The following is a 20,452-nucleotide window of genomic DNA, read 5'->3' on the forward strand; positions in this document are numbered from 1 at the left end:
CATCCTCAGTGCACCAAAGCCTTCCGGAGGATTCCCTGTTTAGTTCTCAGCAGTCCAGGTGACCCGGGACAAGGTGCGCCTGGATTTGATCCATTTCAGCCTGCCTGCTTTCGGCCTCTCTGTCTCCGTGTGACCGTTTGATTGGTTCCGTGGAGGAGAAGGAGGAATCCATGGGTGGATGCAGTTTTCTTTCATAAAGCAATGAGAGACATTCAGCACACACACCCCCCCCCCCCCCCCCAAAAAAAAAAAAAAAGAAAAAAAGAAACAAGAAGAAGCAGAAGAACACCAAGTGTACGCTCTCTCCTCCTGAAGATAGGCTAAGGTTAGGTTTCTCTGAGCCTGCCCTGAGACTGCATGGACATAAGATCATAAGATAAGCGTGCGAGAGCGAGAGAGAGAGAAAACGATGAGGGTCCTGATGGTCGAAGGACTATAGATTGTGATGGAAGCGTGTGGAGGCCACGTTAACAGGAAGCTGCCTGCTCAGAGAGAAGAGTGGACGTCTAAGAGAAGAGCGGTGAAGAGAAGAGCAGAAAAGGAAGTGGTCTGCGGGGAGTTTCGCTTCCGATGGCTGCGACCACGCACCTCTCGGTCAGTCTTTGCATAGAAGAGGAGCGCGGGGTCTCCGTTATCGGTTGCTTTTATTACTGCGGCGGTGGCGAGAGGCAGTATATACGGGTTTATTACAGCTGCGCTGCCTGCCTATAGTCTTCAGCACCAGGGAGAGCCTCGCAGCCTTGCAGGACAGCACAAAAAAAACAAGAAAGATGTGAGGATGGACGAGCAGTGACCAGAGAAAGAGGAGGAGGAGGAGGAGGAGAAGAAAGAGAAGGTGAGGAAGAGAAGAAGAATAACAAGAAAAAAAAAAATAATAATAAGGAGGAGTAGAAGGAGGAGTAGTAGAAGAAGGAGGAGGAGAAGGAGGAGCAGAAGAAGGAGGAGTAGAAGGAGAAGCAGAAGGAGAAGCAGAAGGAGAAGCAGAAGGAGGAGGAGTAGAAGGAGGAGGAGTAGAAGGAGGAGCAGAAGGAGAAGCAGAAGGAGAAGCAGAAGGAGGAGCAGAAGGAGGAGGAGCAGAAGAAGGAGAGGAGGAAGGAGCAGAAGAAGAAGGAGCAGAAGAAGGAGGAGCAGAAGAAGAAGGAGCAGAAGAAAGAGGAGCAGAAGAAGGAGAAGCAGAAGAAGGAGCAGAAGAAGGAGAAGCAGAAGAAGGAGCAGAAGAAGAAGGAGCAGAAGAAGGCGGCAGACTGAAAACATCCTGGTTCCTCGTTTCCAGCAGGGTTTGCCCCTAATCTAGTCCCCCGGAGATGGATTAAAGGAAAGGAACGCATCGTACAACACGTGGTTCTGGATCAGCGCGACTGGCTGACCGCGGCATAGCAACGTGAGCGGCTGCACATGCTGAAGCGTAAGACTCTCGCACAGAGTGATCCTGCATACGTGCACTGAAAGGGGCTGGCTGGTGAGAGCAGCTACCGTTAAAAAAGACCACTGAATGGACATATACACACACACATATATACACACACACACACACACATACACATACAGACATACGTACATACGTACATACATACATACATAAGAAAGCGCAAAATAATATCATCGTCATCATCATCATCATCATCATCATCATCGTTATCGTCGTCATAATCATCAACAGCAACAGCAATGTTGAAAAAAAAAATAAATCAAGAATACCAACACTGGCAAATTCCAGAGGAGACACAATTAAACCCAACCAATAATAACAAATAAGAAAAGTTCTTGTCGACTTCCAGCTAAAGTGATCTTTGCATGAGAAGAAAGAGTTTTTTTTTGTTTGTTTGTTTTTTTAAAGAGAGAGAGAGAGAGAGAGAGTGGAGTTGGTTGGAGGTCGGGTGCTGGCGCAGTAGTACTGAAGGGCCAGTTCAGTTTCAGTTCCTGTTTTTTTTTTTTGTTCGTTTTTTTTTTTTTTTTTTTTTTTCGTATTTTTCTTCCCCCCTCGAGAAGGAGAAGGAGCTGCGCTATGAGCTCTAGCGCACAGCAGATAGGCACTCAGTGGCCATGTATCATCCAGGAAGGCGGAGCTCGGGCCCCGCGGGATCCGTCAGGTCACGGCATTAAACGAGGACGAGGACGAGGACACCTCCAGCGTCTCCAGACGAAAGGCTAGCGATTTTGGAGTTACTGTAACAGTGATATTTTAGTTTTTGATATATATATATATATATATATATATATATATATATATATATATATATATATATATAGAATATTTCCAAAAGGATCAAACTTAAGAAGAAAAAAAGACGTGTACGCTTCAGTATTAGTCTTGCCTCTTTTTTTTTTCCTTGTAAGTTTTCTTCCAACAGACCCTTCAGTTGCTACCGTTGATAACGTCCACCCAAGTCCAGAGACTTACGGAGGGACAAAAAGCCCAAAAAATTCTAAAATGAAAATAAAATAAAAAAAACATTTCATTTAGAGTTCAGTTCAAAAAACAGAAAAGAAAGGAGAACAGCATGGAGAAGCTGTAGATTGCTTTTTTCCTTTGCTCTTCTTTCGCCTCGTTTTCAGTTTCATCTCCATGGGAAATTGGTTGGCATTGCAGAGGTCAAAGCCTGACGCTCTCTTACTTAAGTGCTATGATAAACCACACGGTCTTCTCTCCTCCTCCTCCTTTTTCATCATCATCATCATATTCTCCTCCTCCTCATCTTCTGCTTCCTTCGTTCGTTCAGTAAAACCAGTCTCTTTGTTCTATTCCTTTGTCCCAAATACCACCATAAAATGCACCTTGTCTACTGGGTTACAAGAAACACCTATTATTTGGTTTGAAGCCCGTGTCCCCCTGTAGTCACTCTGTGTGTTTGCGCATATATGTGTATATATGTATGTGCGTGTGTGTGTGAGGAAGTGCTAGTGAAATGAATCACTAAAGGCTCACACACACACACACACTCCACTACTTAAAAAATAAAAAAAAATAATAAAGAAAATAAAGAAGAAGCTCCTCCTCTTAGTCCCACCCTCAGTGGGTGATGTGGGAGGAGAACAGCTGAACAGTTGAACAGTTTTTGTTTTGTCGTTTTTTTTTTCATATTTGCAGCCCCCGCCCATGACCCCTGACCCCAACAAAACCTAGAGAAGCAAGGAAAGGAAAACTTCACCAGCATTAATAACAAGCACTGTGTAAAGATGGACGGAAGAGTCTGTGGCATATTGCACGTCAGACAATCATGAGCGAGGGCTTCGTTTAGTCTATTTTCCCTCCTTTTTTCCACGGTCAGAAGGAAACCAGAAGGTCTGAGGTCATTCATAGAGCTGATAGGAGAAAGGAAATGAAGGACATGTAACTCCATCCAGGGTTAATCCGTCCAGGTTCTGCACGGTGCATTGTTGAAGTGTTCTGAAGACAGTGGTTAATAGTAATAATAGTATGGCACACACACACACACACAGGGGCAACGCTAGGCGACTGTTCCCTCAGTCTGTTAGTCGGTTCTGTAGATGATTGAAGCACCAGCCACGGGTTCCGTGCATCCGTCCGTCCTTTCGTTTTTTTCTTAATAGCGATTAAGAATGTGGATGGACGGGCCTGGAGGAAAGGTTGAGAGTGTATATATATGTAATGTAATGTAGGGTGTGTGTTTGTTGGTGCGTGTGTGTGTGTGTGTGTGTGTGTGTGTGTGTGTGTGAGGTCAAACGTGTCACTTTCCTCTCCTCTCTGCTGGCTCAAAAATAATAAGGAAAAAATGTGCAATTCTCCGACACGTCTCTTAAGTAAGCCCAGAGTGAGTGTGGTCAACAGGGGGGCTGGTAAGCAGTTAAGGCTAAAGTTTAGTGCTGTTTCAGCGGACGAATGAAAAGCAACGAGGATCCAGTCAAAAGAGGGAAAAAGGGCCAATCGGAATGATGCATTTCTGTTTCTTTTTTTTTGGGGGGGGGCCGTTAGCTTGGAAAAGGGAAGGGGTAGTGCCAGGGGACTTTTAAAAATGGCAGCTTGTCTTATCAGTTGTAGTAAAATACACTTTCATACAGTTTTTGTTGTTGTTTTTTTCAGTTATTAGAGAAAGTCTATTAGTAAAGGTTCTCTTTCCTTTCTGTTTATAGTTACTGGATTCTCTTCTCTTCTCCAAAACATTGTATAAGTCTTGCACAGAATACTGTAACCGAAGCCTCACAAACTGAAAAAAATATATAACAATAACACGTAATCCGATGAAATGACGCCAAAAAATAAATGAGAAAATGAAAAAATTAGGAGAAGAGGAAGAAGGTCAGCAGCCTTTACGTGTATGCAAGTGTTGCCTCAGCCTCCTGTCTCTTGGTTCACAGTTCCACTGATGCTGATTATCGCCACGATTTGATTTGCTTGGTTTTTGCTCCTGTGTGGATCTTCTTTTTTTTGTTTGTTTGTTTTCTTCAAGTTTTTCTTTAAATTTCCTGTTTTTTAAATTCATAACAGACTTCATAACTCTCCACCGTCGAGGCCTCACTTAGCCTCTCGCTTTCTCTACATGGACTCTCCGCTCAGCAGGTCTCCAGGAAGCAGCGTGTTGATCGGCGTCGGGCTGCCCACCACTCGGCCGTCCTCTGAACTGGGCGGCCCCCAGAGGCTGGAGTACTGCTGGACTCCGCCCCACAGCAGCTCGTTGCCCGACTTGGGTCCGCCCCCGCCTCCTCCTCCAGCACCTCCTCCACCGCCTCCTCCCAGACTGCTGCTGTTCCAGTGGCCAATGGGGTGCGAGGTGGCGGCCCCTCCACCCCCCAGCCGCGTCTGATTGGTGCCCGGGTTGGCCTGCCAGCTGGTGGTGGGCGTGAGGGACTGACCCTGTGCAAAGAAACGGTTCACCTCCTCCTCACCGGCAAATTCCGCCAGGATAGTGGTGTTGCCCAGCACGCACCTGCCACACAGGAGCATACGATTATCAGAATGGTCCGTCATCACTGGCTCCATGCATAATCAGAATCAGAATTAAGTACCTGTATCGTCATTTTACGTGTACAGTACAGTGAAGCAGAGAGGATTAAGTGCATTGGTTAAGGACCCAATAGTGGCAGCTTACCAGAAGCATTTATCGAACCCACAACCTTGTGATTAAAAAAACTCTTACATTTGCCAGCTTGAAATGCTGTGTCAGAGCACAGTATAAGTCATGTTACAACACCTCTGCTGAAGGTCCAACAGTGGCTGCTATGGGGGTATCAAACCTACAACCATGTGATCAATAACCCAGAGACATGACTACCCACTACTTCATGGCTATCTGATCCTTAATTACAACACTTAAACGGGTACATCTGTCAATGTTGCAAATCTAGAACCAGTAAAACTAATCAGTCCCGGAATTTGAGCTAAAACTTTACGTCTGTCCGTCACACAACAGCTGGATCAGAAAAAAACAGGGTGTGACGTACATGTGAAGGGATTTCTGGGCTTTGGCAGCCTCATCCTTAGAGCTGTAGCGCACTACGGCATTTCCCTGTGTCAGGTTGAGGTGGAATGTGATGAGGGGGCCGTGCTGCATACACAGCGTCCGCAGTGTAGAACCATCAATCTAGGGGATTGGATCACACACACACACACACACACACACACACACACACACACACACACACACACACACAAACACACACAAACACACACACAACATGTATTTAAGACACAAACAAATAACAGCAGGGCAATTAGCAAGACATTTCAATCCCAGTAATCATCTGTATGTCTATTATGAGCTGCTGCTATACCTGGGGAGTAAGGTTCCGTAGTACCAGCCAGCTACTGGTCCTAGTCGAGCTGTCTGTACTCCATGTGGTACCTGTAAAACACCAAATAAATAAATAAATGCATGCAAATGGTCCAAGTAAGAATATAATAACCCATATATTTGGCCAGTATCTCATATGCTGATAGAATTTTGTAAATTGTGTAGAATACATTGGGGTAATCGACAGATTTCTGAAAGCTGTAGTTTTCAGATGCTTAGAAAATTCAGAAAATACTGCGTTAACCTGTTAACAGGTAGAGCTTTTTTGTGGTTTAATTGCTGTAATTGCTGTTGTTTAATGGTAAGAAACGTGACAATTAAATGTAGCTCTATGTTACCCCACCGAAAAGCATGTGCGACCTCTCGGTTGAATTGCCCACTTAGGATAAACAGAATTGGACGCTAATGTTCCTGCACAAGGTCAAATAACCCGTTTCTTGCTAGACTGATTTCTATGGGCTTTACTTTAGATATCTTTAAATCCATTCACTCTTCACAACAAAAGTTTTGAGCTTTTTTTTTACTCTAACATGTATGTAAGGCTTTGATTAGAGGGATGGACATATTTGTTTTATTCAGCAAAGGAAACTTAATTACATTCTAGTTCTGCTGTTCTGTAATGCTTAGTAGTTTTGGCCTAGAATTACCCTAACAGGGTAAATCAACCAGCTGGTTGGCTTGCATATCAGCATCTCATCTGCTTCATAGCGGCTCCTCATCCCCCCCACCCCCCCAAAAAAGTTGCTAACTGAGATATACAGTCATCAAGCCGGCTGACTCGCCCAATCAGAGCAATCAATAAATATATGGTATTTGCAAATGGCAAATGTCTTTCTTAGTGTGACTGTTTAATAATAAGGCCTTACTTATAAATAAAGCTACTTATAAGCCCTCAAACTAATCAGACAAAAAAACTTTGTTTCTTTTGATTGTGCATCTCTTTACTACCAGGCTTTTAGTCTGTTAGTCAGTCTGTGGTTTGACACAGAGTTTCAGACAGGAAAGATCAACTAGTAGCATGTGTCTCATTTTTAAACCAATGCATGGCTAACTAAGCATTAAACAAACTAAGCATATAGACACACAATCAGGACAGAGACTGTCTCAGTGTTACCTAGATGCTTCACTCAGTGAACACACCCACACCCATTATTCCAACCGTCACTGTTTCAGTGGCTTTAACACTCATATGAATGGATGCCTTCTCCAACCGTTCATTAACAGACGTGAGAAGTTGCGAGTGCAGAAGTATTAACATACACACTGACATCACACTAAATGCTCTGGTTATTCGTTCCTAACTGCTATTACGGGGAGGCAGATGAGCGGTTTGTTCTTAGTTGCTAAGCCATGTCGAACTTTCCAGCACAAGCACAAGACTGCTCAAATAGCGGTCTACGTAGATGAGATGGAACTAAAAGAGCAGTGGTATTCCTGTACTACTGGCAGGGGTGAAAACAATGTCAATTATAAGATATTATAAAGACCGCTTTTAAGATATAAAACCTACAAATGTGGGTATTGTGCAAAAAAATTACCCAATTAATAGAAATACAGAGCCAAATATTTAATTGCATAAAACTAAAAAATGACCAACATTTTAAACACAGTAAACTATATAAAAGTAAAAGTAAGGAAAGAGAAAGGCCCTAAATTCACTATTATTAAATGATCCTAAGAGGTGCTTTGGTCTAGTCACAGCTGCTAAGCTATGACTGGAAAATTAGCAACTGGGATAGAGGTTTAATGATGGGAACAATACTATTTTTAGTGACTGTGATTCTGAAATCGGCTGATACTGATATTAACCAGACATTATATTATATTATATTCATATTTTTAATACATTACAAACTGTTCAACTGTTGTTTTCCCAGTTCAATCTTCTGCCACTGCAATCATTCAAAATTCTGTGTGTTGTCTGTGTGATGACTAGATTTTTCTTTGGAAAAGAAGCAGGGAAGCCATATTGCCCCCTACACTTCCTGTAGGGCATTACAATCTGTCAGAATGACGGTATGATCATATAATCTTTATAGAGCACTTTCTAATAAATCAGTAGGAGCCATATCGCCCCCTATGCTTCCTGTAGTGTATCTAGTGCATCTATCAGAATGATTGTATGGTCATATGATTAATCTAGAGCATTATAGCGCTCGACCTCCATGGTGACAATTCATAACACTTAACATATTAAATCCAGTACCTGAGGAGTATGAGCTGCTCCAGCCAGGCACCAGGCCCAGGCTGTTTCCGCCCCAGGTAGAGGAGGGCTTGGTGTTGGTGAGGCCTGGAGGGGGACGTGTGGGGGCTGTGGTGTTGCGCGGACCCTGGGGGACTTTCCAGAGCTCGTGGGACAGAGAGGCCTGGGAGTGGGAGATGGGACCCGGAGACCAGGTGGACTTCATATCCGACAGTTTACCTGCAGAGCAGACGTGAGCAGTCAGAGGAGAAAACTATAGATAGAAGCTTGGGGGGGGGGCACTACTGAATTTTATTGACAATATTTATTCCTATCCAGAACTAATTACACAATTTATTCTAATCTGTAAGGCAGGGCTCTTCAGCTCCAGTTCCGGAGGGCCAGTATCTAGCACAGTTTGGCGATTGCCCTGCTCAAACACACCTGGTTCCACTCACCTGTTAATCATCAGGCTTAGTAAAATACAGAGTACTCCTAGATAAAGACCAGGACGTCTGGTCCTGACGTCTATAACCTTCTTTCTGAAGGCTTAGAGAGCTCTTTGGATCTGGCCATGATGATCTTTACCACTCACTTCAATAATCAAGGGCCGATTGAACTAAATGGTTTCAAATAAAATTAATAAAACAAAAGGTTTAAAAAAGACAGACTCCTCCAAAATCCTCTCTTACCATATTCTAATCATCTGCAGATGATTAAGTAGTAATTGTGTTTTGTGTTCAGGTATCTCCCAGTATTGTTCAAGTGAATAATAAATGTGTCAAAAAAAGACAAAGGGCCCTATTTTAGTGATCTTTTGGCTTGATTTAGGGCGTGTCGGTGTATCAGGCGTGTCTTTAAGTCTCTTGATTAATCATGGGTGTGTTTTGGGAGTAACATGCAATAAACCAATCAGCGTGTCACTTGCCATTCCCTTTAAGAAGGAATGTAAGATAGCGCCCAAAGGTTTTCATAGTGGTGTCATAATTTTTCACATAACTGTATGTCTGAGCAAGGAAACTGAAGAACTGAAGAGCCCTGTTGTAAAGTCTGTGTGTCTGTGGATGTGTCAGACCTACTTAACGTAAATCATGGTATTTGTTTCATTCATTTAGTCCATAAAGAGCAAGCTTCACATACAGTAAATAGGACATAAACAATGGCACTGTATTTGCTGTCTGTTTCTTCAAATAACTGGCCAATAATAATAAAAAAAAAGTGCACCCCCACAAAAACACAACCGACAACACTAGCCATATGAACGCAATGCTAGGGCATTGATGTGGTTACAAGGTTTTTTTTTTTACAGCGAAGGGACAGATAAGGGAAAAAATGACTGTTGACAGGAGGGACACAATGCCATCACCTACTTTCGTTTACATAACACACCACCCCCTCCCTTCCTGCACCACCTCATCAATCAAAACTGCACACAACTAGCTGGTGATCATGCCACACACAGGGAAAGTACCCCACTAACACTGGGGAAATGTGAGGGGTAAAGTAGATGGGGCGCAGTATTAGGATGTTATTTAGGGCTGCAACTAATGATTATTTACATGATCGTTAATCCTACCACCTTATTTTCTACAGGAGTGGGCAATCTGACTCAAATGAGTCAAATGTGGACACCCAACCTCCCTTCATTACATCTTACAATAACGGCATTTAGCTGATGTTCTTATCCAGAATGACTTAGATCTGAATCATGCTACACAGGCTGGAGTAGTAGAGTTAGAAGTCTTGCCCAAGGACTCTTACTGGTGTAGTGTGGTGTGCTTATTCACTGGCAGATGAACGATCACAGCTGGCAGTATTACAGAGTGTCTTCCCTTACAGCTGAAGAGCACATTGAATAGAAACTACGCACGTATGGGTTCGAATCCAACATAAAGTTCTTTATTGGCAGTGGCCAGATTTTTGCTCACAGGGTTGTGGGTTTGATACCCAGACCTTTGAGCAAGCGGGTGCTGTAGCATTGCTGAGCCGACACTCTGACCCTGGCTTTCTAAGCTGGAAGCAAAGAAAAGAACTTTAAGGGCAGCCGAAGACTTAAGATTAGAGAAGTGCCCTTGGGGTCGGGAGGTCGACGGTTCAGTCCCCTGGACGAGCAGCAAATAAAGTGAGGGAGTGAAGGAGCGAGGCACCTTGAGCGAGGCACCTAACCCTGTGTCCTGCTTGCAAGGTACTGCCCCACTCACGAGTGTGTGTGTTTACAGCCATTAACGGGATAAATCTGGAAGCTAAAGTCCACTTTACTGCTTCTACTCTTCTTAAACACTTAATCATTGTATGGTACTGTTCCACATCTTACTGTACATTCTGTTGCAGCCCTAATGAGATAAATACAGTACAGTCTACGGAAACAGAAACCACTTCTACAGGCCCCATGCCACGCAGGAAGTGGTGACTATGACTGTAGGGTGAGGGGTGAGGGGTGAAGGTGGGGTTTCTGGCTGAGGGATAAAGGGGATTCTGGGTAAGCTGTACCTGTGTCATCTGTATCAGGTGAAGACAGACTAAAAGAGCTAGTGTAACCACTGACTGGCCAATCGCTGCAGGGAGGCACAGCCTCACTCTGAGAAGAGGTTGGGGAGGAGCCTTTGACGTGTCCCAAAAAATAAAGCAGGAAAAAGTATGAGGGGAGAAGGGAAGGGGCAGAAACGAAAAGAAGGCCATAAATAAAAAGTGGTGCTGATGACCGTGCTCTATTAGAAATTGTGAAACAGACTGCTTAGTAGGGCTGGGTACATATATACATTCTCATAGATTTGAATACTGTATAGACATAGTCTTTCAATCCATTTTATTTTTAATGCACAAAAACTGGAACTGCATTCCAGACACTAACTGTATCTGGAACTGTAACAAAATTCTGAATTTGGTGAGCTGTTACAGCTCTTGTTGGTACCATAAACAAACCCAAAATCACTGCTAAATTTTGATACCCAGCCCTACTATTATTTTTAGAATGATCTGTTCTGAAAAAAGGTGGAAATCAATCACAACAAAAGCTACCAATGACTAGCATTCATTATCTGTAGTCAAGCTAATTCAAGCTAACCAAATGAAAACTCTGTTCTCCTATTAATAAAGACTTTGCACTCTATAAAAACTACCATATTCCTCATTCTTCGTCAGAGATTAATGAGAAATCTGATTCTAACTGAAAGCAGCCCATTCAAGTCTCTGAACTTCATTTGGTTTGGAATTCAACTTCAGAGATTTCAGAGGACTTCCTTGTTGTGTGCTCGTACCTCCACTCCGGTCTCTGAGTAGGTAACGGTTCACATCCTGAATGTTGGTGTTGATGGTAGGGCCACTGGGAACGCTTCCTGGGGTCACGTTAGGGTCGGTCTCAGGGTCAATGTTCTGCAGTCCTTTCCAGGGCACTCCTGGGCAGAACTCTGATGAATTTGAAAAATCAAATCATTACTGTGAGATTGAATCATCAAGATAATGGATTAACACATAAATGGTTCCCACTTTGAGGCAGTTGCAAGGCTGTGGGTCACTGGGGTGTTTTTGTTTCCTAGGATGTTGCTGGATGGTGACTATAGTGTTGGTACTTGCAATGAGTGGCTAAATGGTTGCAAGATGCATAGGTGCATAGGTGCTTTTTTGCTAGTGCAGTGGTATCATAGTGACATTAGAATGGTGTGCAAACTTTTACATCCCACTTATTCTAATGGGACAAAAACAGCTGCGTGGAAAACAAAGACCTGATCAGATCAGTGCATAACTACAATAACAACTTACCTGGAGGCCATGTGATGCTGTTCCCGTTGGAGATTTTGTCATTAGCGCTCTTGTTTTGGCCCCAGCTATCCGGGGGCACCAGCGGGCTGGCTGAAGAATCAGAGCTGGGTATCAGGTTATAGGGGCTGTAGGAGTCGTCCAGAGGGGGCTTACCTGGAGGACCGAGACTAGGCCCTGCAGATATGGGTGGAGGGATTGAGGGAGGGGTGCAGAGAGAGAGAGAGGGAGAGGGAGAGAGAGGGAGAGAGAAAAATATATTAAATAAAATATTCTTGCTAATTATATTGGAAGTCCATCCTCAGCGCTCTACAGCTTTCTCAGTTTTTTTTTCCAATCACATAACTGACTATATATGGCTGTGGCACCCCTAAACCTAGGCTTAATCCCAAACCTAACCTAACACTGCTGATAATCTACCATTTCCATCAGAAAAAAAGAAACCGTACCATGCTTGCCAAGACTGGGCTCCATAGGGGAGGAGTTTTCCATAGAGTTGGGGTGTGTCCACTGTGACAGGCGTGACTGAGGCTGAGGAGAATCCTTCATGGACAGGCCACCCACCTCCATGCAGTTTACATTCATGTTGGGGTTCAGTACAGCTGGGCAGGGAAACAGAAATGAAGCTTTAAGTGAAGGCAGCGTTTCACAAATATGGTAAATACTGACAAATTAAAACAATCTGATGCTACTACTGATGCTAAAATGATGCTACTACAGCCTTGTCGCTCCAGTTCACATATGGGTTGTAAAGCTGTATGTTGAGTAAATCATCAGTAAGGAGGTTTGCGTGATGTTAGCAGCACTCACAGAGAGCGTAGGGGGAGTATGAGTTTGGAGAAGACTGCGGCTCTTTGGTCTGAAGGTCAGAGACGGTCAGGCCCGGCGCCTGCGGGGCAGAAAAGGAGTCCAGGGCAGATTTTCCTGCCCCCGGGTGCAGGCCGGGATGTGAGGGTGGAGGCTGCTGCTTCATCAGCAAAGCCTGGGCCAGCTGCCGCTGGTGCTGCTGGATCTGCTGCTGCATGTTATTGATTGTACGTGCAACCTGTCAAAAACACACACACACACACACACACACACACACACACACACACACACACACACACACACATTCATAAAGACCAGGTGGTGGCTACAGTGTTACTATGGTGGTTGATATGAAATTCCAGGTGGTTGTTATACTGTTGCTTAATGGTTGCTAAGTGGTTGCCAGATGTGTGTTATAGTGTTGCAAGGTATTAGCAATGATGTGGTTGTGCGGTTGCAATGGGGACTGCTAGGAAGTTGCTAGGTGGTTGCAAAGCGGTTGCTATGATATCCCAGGTGCTTGCTATGGCATTACTAAGTGGTTGCTAGATGGGTGCCATAGTGTTACAAGGTGACTGCCACGGTATTACATGTGGTTGTTACAAGGCAGTTGCTATGATTTCTCAGGTGGTTGCTCAGATGTTGCTCAGATGTTGTTGCTATGGTAACCCATGTGGTTGGTTGGGTGTTATTAGTGTATTTCTTTGCAAGGCTCAGCCATAATTATATAGACTTATTCTTTTCTTTATGCCTTTCACAAGCAAAGCGCTACTCTGTAAATCTGAAGATGAAAGTAGACACAAAGTTGTCTCCAGACAGACAGACAGATAGATTACGTAGAAGATACTTTAAATAAGCCTGTGAATGAGTGATGTGTGGACTGGTCAGTTTTGAGAGGATGTGGTAAAACCATGAGCTCACTTGCTGCTCTTGTTGTCTGATGGGGCCGGAAACATTGCGCTGCGCCTGCAACATCTGCTGCTGAATTTGTAAACGCTGGTATGCCTGGAAGAAAACGCAGCACAGCCGACATCAGGATCACATTTAGTTAACTCAGGATTTTAACATTTAAAGTGTAGCACCACAATCAACCTGAAAAGAGGAAAGCAGCCTGAAGACCAGGCCTGTCACGATAATTATGCTATCGACGTATCATAAGATATATATATGTGGTGGGAACCTTTTGGCTTTGAGACGAATAAGTGAGGTGAGCCCATCGGGACGTCGACTTTACTTAAATACAGTGGCAATTAAAAGTAGCAACTGAATTAACCAAAAGCTCATCTAATCCATAACCGTCCCAAAGTTTTGTAAAAAAAAAAAAAAAAAAAAAAAAAAAACACGCAGCGGAGAGGGGCCTTTCCGACAGTCAGCTATTATGGATGCTTTTGCTCTACAGTGTAAATAAGAATAAGAAAAATAAGAAAGCAAAAAACCTAACTAAAAAAATGTATATTCATTTACTGTTATTAAACATTTTTATATTCCAATTCTACTGTCTGTATAGCCTTAATTAATAAAAGTTCATTAATCTTTAAATCTGCATTCTTACTTTACCATTGTACAAATGTGATGGTTATCGTGACAGGCCTACTAAACACATCAGCTAAGTTACTTCAGCATCGACTGACTGGTGCTGAAAGGTGATGAAAGGTGCGAGACCGCCCCCTGCTGGAACTCACCAGTTGCAGCTGGTAGAGTTGGTTCAACAGGGTCATATGCTGAGGGTTTATTGGTGAGGTTAAAAGTGCAGGGTTGAGACCAATGTTTTTTGCTGCAAACTGTAAGAGCTGTGCTTGAACCTGCAGGTGAACAAAAGGTATGGCTATTCAGATGAAGCACTGATCACTACTTACAAAAAATGCTGGATGAACAGTAACATGATTCAGAAAGACACAGATTGCAGATCTAATATATAGAGTACTGGGCAGAGGTGTTAGGCAGCTAAGCACATTATTTAAGGTATCTTTGAATTTTTTGCCTATTTAAACTCGCTGAGGTTATTCTTGAGTAAATAGTAAAGCACTTTTGTAAGTCGCTCTGGATAAGAGTGTCTGTTAAATGCCTTTAATGTAAATGTAAATTTAAAAGCATGTCTCTCAGCAATTACAGAGTTTGTAGAAGCTGTAGAAGCTCTAGATCCCATTAGAACAGATGCCCCCCCCCATCCCTCGGTCCAGCCAGCACAGCGCGTGGATGTGTTTAACTCCATCAGCGGCAGCAGCGGCTCACCTGATTTACCATCATTAAGCACTGATTTACCAAACCAGGTGTTGGAAGACCATAAAATATACTAAACTCCCATGAGGAGACTGGAGATGTTTAAATGAACACAGTGATGGAGAACCACCATCACCACTTTCTGTAGGAATGCTGTTTATATTCATTCTAATATTGTTTTAGTCAACAAATAATGTATAATTGTATGAGCCTATGTGTGGGTGTGTGTGTGTGAGGTTATTTGGCCTGTGTCGCACCTGAGGGGAGAGAAACTGAGGCACTTGAGCGCGTAGACTAGGCTGGGAGGAGCTGAGAGGCGGCACTGTCGGCTGAGGAGGAGGCTGCTGCTGCACGGCCCGCGTTTGTGCTGTTCCACTACTGCCAAACATTCCACTCTGCATCTACACACACACACACACACACACACACACACACACACACACACACACACACACACACACAAATAATGAACTATCCCCACCCAAACATCTTATCTTTATCAATGAGAGAAAGAATATCAAATCCCTGAAATTCCCGGATGTTGCTGCTCTCTCTGACTCACCTGTCTGTTGTTCAAGTTTTGCATGGCGACCCCAAGGCCCTGGCCGGGGAGGGCAGCACCGGCCAATGGGAGCTTCAGGCTGGGAGAAGGCAAAAATGGTGAAGTTTGGGCATCATCCGCTAAGCCACCATCCTAAAGAGGAAGGAGAATAACGTCACACAGGTCCATCAACACAAGCAGCTACTAGTACAAGACTCAACAAAACACATATGCTTCAAAACTTGGCGTTTTAATACCTGACGCTCTTACAATATAGTGTGTGTGTGTGTGTGTGTGTGTGTGTCAGGCTGGTTTACTCAATCATCTTTTTGACATCTATTTAGATGTCAGTGTGTTTTAGGCTGTGTTTTAGTTTTGTCTTTCAGCACAATGTAGTTGTTGATGTGTTTTTTGTGTGTTTTTAAACTCGATTTACTGATACTTGTTGTTTTTAGACTGATTTAGTGATTTTTCTTTGCAGATGGATTAAAGTGAATTATCTTTACAATTTACTCTGATTTACTTTAGCCTTACCTTAATTTGTTTTAGACTGATTTTGATTTTAGACTGATATCTTTTTAGATTTTTTTAGGGTGATTTAGAGATTTTGTAGTGGTTGATGTGGTGCAACAGATAAGACCACTACCTGCCAGTAAGCTACCAAGCCATGTGGGAGACTGGGGTTCAATTCCCAGTCTGGGTGACTATGGTGTGCTACACAAATCAGAGTCCTTGGGCAAAACTCTGCACTGGCCCACTTCTGTGATACCAGAAACCTTGTAAGTCGCTCTGGATAAGAACGTCAGCTAAATACCATAAATGTAATTTATGTTCTTTAGAATGATTTTGAGATTTTGTGTTTTTTTTTGTTTCAGGCTATTTATAGATTTTTCTTTCAGATTTTAGGCTGATTTAGAGTTGTTGTTTTTTTTATTTAGGCTAATGTATAAAGTTTTGTGTTTAATGCTGATTTACAGTTTTCTTTTTAAATGTAGGCAGATTTTGAGATTTGAGATGTTGAGATGTTTTGATTTTAGACTGATTTTGAGATTTGATGTTTTGATTTTAGGCTGATTTAGCCATTTTTAATTTTGTTTTCATTCTAATTCAGAGATTAGTTTAGTGTTTTAGACTGCTTTAGAGATTTGTTTACAGTTTGTTCAAAGTTTGTTCAATTCATATTTAGTTATTTATCATAATGTTTTGGCCCAGTTTATCTTTGTGTTTAGGGCCGATTTTGTGATTTTTCTTTATCTAATTAGAGATTTTATGTGTCTTTGGGTTGAAGTCTGTATGCTGTAACACACTCGTTGAACATGACTTGGCCTTCAAACCCTGTACAACTTTACACTGTATATCTTTTAGTTTGCAGTATTTCCAGATACAGCTCTGCGTCAATGTGCCTATTTTGCTCATTGTGGAACGCAAGAGCAGCTGCATTATAAACATTTAAATGACAAGATAATAGATTTAATAATAGATTTCATTTTGTTTTCAATTCCAAACAACACGACTTCTCAGAAAACTGATTAGGTAAATAAATTGAACTAAGAGGGGCTCCTCATCACAGAAATGAAAGATAAAGGATGTTGGCATTACCTTATCCAGGAAGGGGGGGCGGTCTGAGGAGGATTCTTTGGAGATGACTGAAGGCCTGCCCATTGGTTTGTTGACTAGGCCGTTGTTGTAGTCAGAGATTCCCATCCCCCGCTTATCCAGCTCAGTCTTTTTCTCTAGCAGGGCGCCTACAACAGAAACATACACTTACCTTAATAAGCTCAATAAGCTCTAAGATACACTTTTAAATACACTGTCCGAAATTGATATAGTATACACATGATACACGCTGTTTAAACTGCAGGGGTCAAATGTCACTATACTGACCACATTCATCATATTTAAACTGACTGTGAGTTTGAAGGCAATGTGGTAACACATACTCATGGCCTGGTCCAGGTTCATGTTGTTGCTCTTCAGAGCCTCCTCTGCAGGGTCTCTCTGTGCACAGACACCAAAACACACAGTGAGGAAGATGATCTTGGCCCCATTTTACAGAAACGTCCTATCTTAAGTCTTAAGTTAAAGGAATGGAAACTTGTATTTATCTAAGCACGGTTGAATAATGAGAGCTCAGTACATTGAACCAAGCTGGCGAAGTGGTAAAACATGACAATGACTTCAGTAAAATCACCAGCTACAAGCAGCTCATCACCAAAAGACTCTCCTGCTAGTTATGGAAATAGCGGTCGCTATGTGAACCAGACCTTCGGACCTTGGCTTTTCCTAAGCCAGTGTCTGCAGAAGGGTGCCTCAACCGTGACACACTACATAGCAAAAACCAAGGGCAAAAAGAGATCCATGCTAGGCTAACAGCTAACACTAGCCTTTTACCATCCCTTCTCACAATCATCCGCTCCCTCAAAAAGAAATACCTTAGCTGAACTGAACTGGAGGTGAACACAGGGAAAGTACCGGTTTACTTATTTACCAGTAAGACTGGAAAAAGCCGAACCCAGGGAAATGAGTGAACGGTGAAAACCACCACACGTCTCTTCAGACACATGCACAGCAAGCAAGTGCCTCTTTTTCTGCAGTAGACACCCGTGCCGGCCAGCACTGCACTGGAATGATGTGAGGAGAAAGGGCCACCTTCTCACCCTGGAGAGAGCAAGGCCAATTGGGCTTTCTCGGGCCCCAGCTGCCAGTGGCTAGCAGCGTGACCGGGATTCAAACTAGCGACTAGCGAACAAACTCCTCTGGTCGTAGTGACAGTGCCTTATTCCGCTGCACAACTCGGGCCCCTGGAAGAATCACTGTTGGTTCCGTAAAGAAGCCTTTAAAAGTCTTTAAATCGCTAAGCGGCCCAGTTGAATAAGGTGCTAAGGAGCCCAATTGGCCATGTTCTCTCTGGGTCGGCTGTGTAAGAGCTAAGAGTGGATAAGGAATCTTGACTTTAGTTTATTTTAAGAGCTCTGGATCTTAACGATAAAACGCAGTTTGCAGCAAGACAGGGTAAGGCAGGGTTTTTCATGTCACCGACTTCAGGGGTTAAATCTACTACAGCAATACAGCAACAACAACAACAAGTCTGTTAAATGCTACTCACATGGAAGCCCATGTCAGTCAGCTGCTTGATCAGGCGGTTCATAATCCAGGCATCGTCCTGTTTGTTAGGAACCTTGCCCTGTAAGACCAGGAAGAAAAAGGTAAGATCAGCCAAAACGTCTGGGGATTGTATCTTAAGGTTTTCTTTGATCAAAGACACCATGATGCACTGTACTTACTTTAAACAATTTGATAAAAATGGGCAAAACACACAGCACAGGTTAAAACAGTGGTTGGTAGTTCTGCTTGTAACTGTGTCTGTTTTTTATAGATAAGTGTCTCATACAGTTTAGAGACAATGCTATCATATGCGATGTGATGGTTTAGGCATGTAGTTCACGCAATACTTAGTGATGGAGTAAAAGCTTCCAAGACTAAACTTCACACATAGAATATGTTTTGGTTATTTGACTTTATTTAGGATTTTAATCCAGCTACATATTCCTAAAACGTTGCTCACTGAAAGCATTGAAAGGCGCAAAACACAGCATGAGAGGATCTCCCTGGTTTCTAGCTGACCTTCGGTGGACCCTTCTTGGGCGGGTTCCCCCAGGAGCTGCAGGACGAGTTGCTCTCCTGAGAAGCCGTGCTGTTCCACATGTCCCCCTCATCCTGCTCCCACTGCCCTGCTGATACGGCAACATCTTCACCACCTCCCCAGCCATCTTGCATAGATTTAGGGGCTAAAGAAAAGAATAATAATTAAATAAATAATAAATAAAAAATTCCAAGGTAACTTGCTGCAGCTGTTTGGGAGTTTGGGATCAAAAATCCAGTGTTCCAGTAGGAGGGAACATACTACATTTAATTAATTTCAACAGTAGAGGGCAGTATAGTCAAAAGAATCACAAGGATAAATGGGCAGACATCTTACTGTGTTTGGAAAGAGCTAGCTTAAGACCAGTGTACTTACTGGGTCAACATAGACAGTTCTAAAGCTACGATTCTTGATCACATCACATTAATATCAGCCTGGCCATATGGTAGGTCAATATGGTGATCAGCCTGATATGGTTTGAAGAAAGTGTGTGATGACCTCATTACTTCAGTGCAAAGCTTGCTTCTTTAACACAGAATCGTAAATGACTTTTTCTTTGGAACTGCTTTAATATGCTAGTGAAGACCAACCTGGCTTGCAGGGGGCAGATACTGGTGGCACATTGCCCCGACCGTAGCCTTCAGGGTTACTGTCTCCCCAGCCTCCACAGCCTCCAGGAGGTTTTCCCCAGGCTGATGTGCCATTGTCTACACTTGCTGCTGGGGGTGCTGGCTCTCCCCATGAGGGCTCAGGTTTAGAGTGAACATTCGGCATCTCCCCCCATCCTGCAGAGAGACACAGTCAACCACAGGGATGTGTTATGAATGTATATGAGACACTTCAACAGACACTTGACATGGGGTTTCTAGTAGCCTAAACCTATACTCCAGTAAAACTGTTGTAAAAGCAGATAAATAAAAACTCAGGTATAAGTAAAAGCATGGTTCCAATAAACAATGTGCAAAAGTACAAGAGCATTTACGTATATACCGCATCTATTAGCAGAGAAACTACAGTTCGGAAGGTGCTATTCTTTTTGGTCTGATGCACTCTTGCTGTAAAATGACATTTTTGAAACCTCAAAAATCTGATTTCTGACCAGTCAGCCAAGTAGTACACAAATATAATCAAGTATTCAAGCCATCAGTTCACCAAAACATTACTTGAGTGCTTACTCAGTTAATAAATGGAAATAGGCAATACCCAAATTTACGACTGATTATATCTGCAGACATCCTACCCACAGACTTCTTCTTGAAACCTGAACTTGTGGAACTGTAAGCAAAAAGGCCTGAGCACAGTCCAAACGGATGGCAGATGAAGGCTGTTTAATTCTTGGCACCAGTACGTCTAAAGGGCAGCCCTGAGGATGCCAGGTCCAGTCTGGCTTGGCAGGGTGGGTGCAGAGCAGGAGACGGGCAGCAGGGGGCGTCGGGCCCGTTCCAGCACCCTGCTGGGGCTCTGTGTAACTGTTCACAGATGGCGGCCCAACTCTAATTACACACTTCCTCCAGTCTCCAACACGGTGTGTATGACTGTTCTCGCAGGGAAAA

General features: G+C 43.2%; 1 protein-coding gene across 3 annotated transcripts in view; it reads right to left on the reverse strand.

Moving 5' to 3' along the window:
* Positions 1-231: 231 nt before the first annotated feature.
* Positions 232-20,452, reverse strand: part of tnrc6c1 (trinucleotide repeat containing adaptor 6C1) — a 63,047-nt gene continuing 42,826 nt past the window's right edge. For 2 of the 3 annotated variants that reach the window (XM_072694407.1, XM_072694408.1), the window contains 17 exons: positions 19,490-19,684; positions 18,881-19,044; positions 18,363-18,440; positions 17,197-17,254; positions 16,856-17,001; positions 15,278-15,409; positions 14,973-15,116; positions 14,178-14,297; positions 13,417-13,500; positions 12,499-12,733; positions 12,138-12,290; positions 11,692-11,865; positions 11,190-11,339; positions 7,957-8,172; positions 5,731-5,801; positions 5,401-5,540; positions 232-4,886 (listed from right to left, as the gene is read on the reverse strand). In XM_072694407.1, coding sequence (XP_072550508.1) covers positions 4,496-4,886; positions 5,401-5,540; positions 5,731-5,801; positions 7,957-8,172; positions 11,190-11,339; positions 11,692-11,865; positions 12,138-12,290; positions 12,499-12,733; positions 13,417-13,500; positions 14,178-14,297; positions 14,973-15,116; positions 15,278-15,409; positions 16,856-17,001; positions 17,197-17,254; positions 18,363-18,440; positions 18,881-19,044; positions 19,490-19,684 — 2,651 coding nt within the window. In that variant the 3' untranslated portion in view covers positions 232-4,495. Of the gene's footprint in view, positions 4,887-5,400; positions 5,541-5,730; positions 5,802-7,956; positions 8,173-10,186; positions 10,534-11,189; positions 11,340-11,691; positions 11,866-12,137; positions 12,291-12,498; positions 12,734-13,416; positions 13,501-14,177; positions 14,298-14,972; positions 15,117-15,277; positions 15,410-16,855; positions 17,002-17,196; positions 17,255-18,362; positions 18,441-18,880; positions 19,045-19,489; positions 19,685-20,452 lie in introns of those variants that run through there. The other variant, XM_072694409.1, reaches the window with a different exon arrangement.

Source organism: Salminus brasiliensis, chromosome 12 (assembly GCF_030463535.1).
Source record: "Salminus brasiliensis chromosome 12, fSalBra1.hap2, whole genome shotgun sequence".
In the NCBI taxonomy this organism is placed as follows: domain Eukaryota; kingdom Metazoa; phylum Chordata; class Actinopteri; order Characiformes; family Bryconidae; genus Salminus; species Salminus brasiliensis.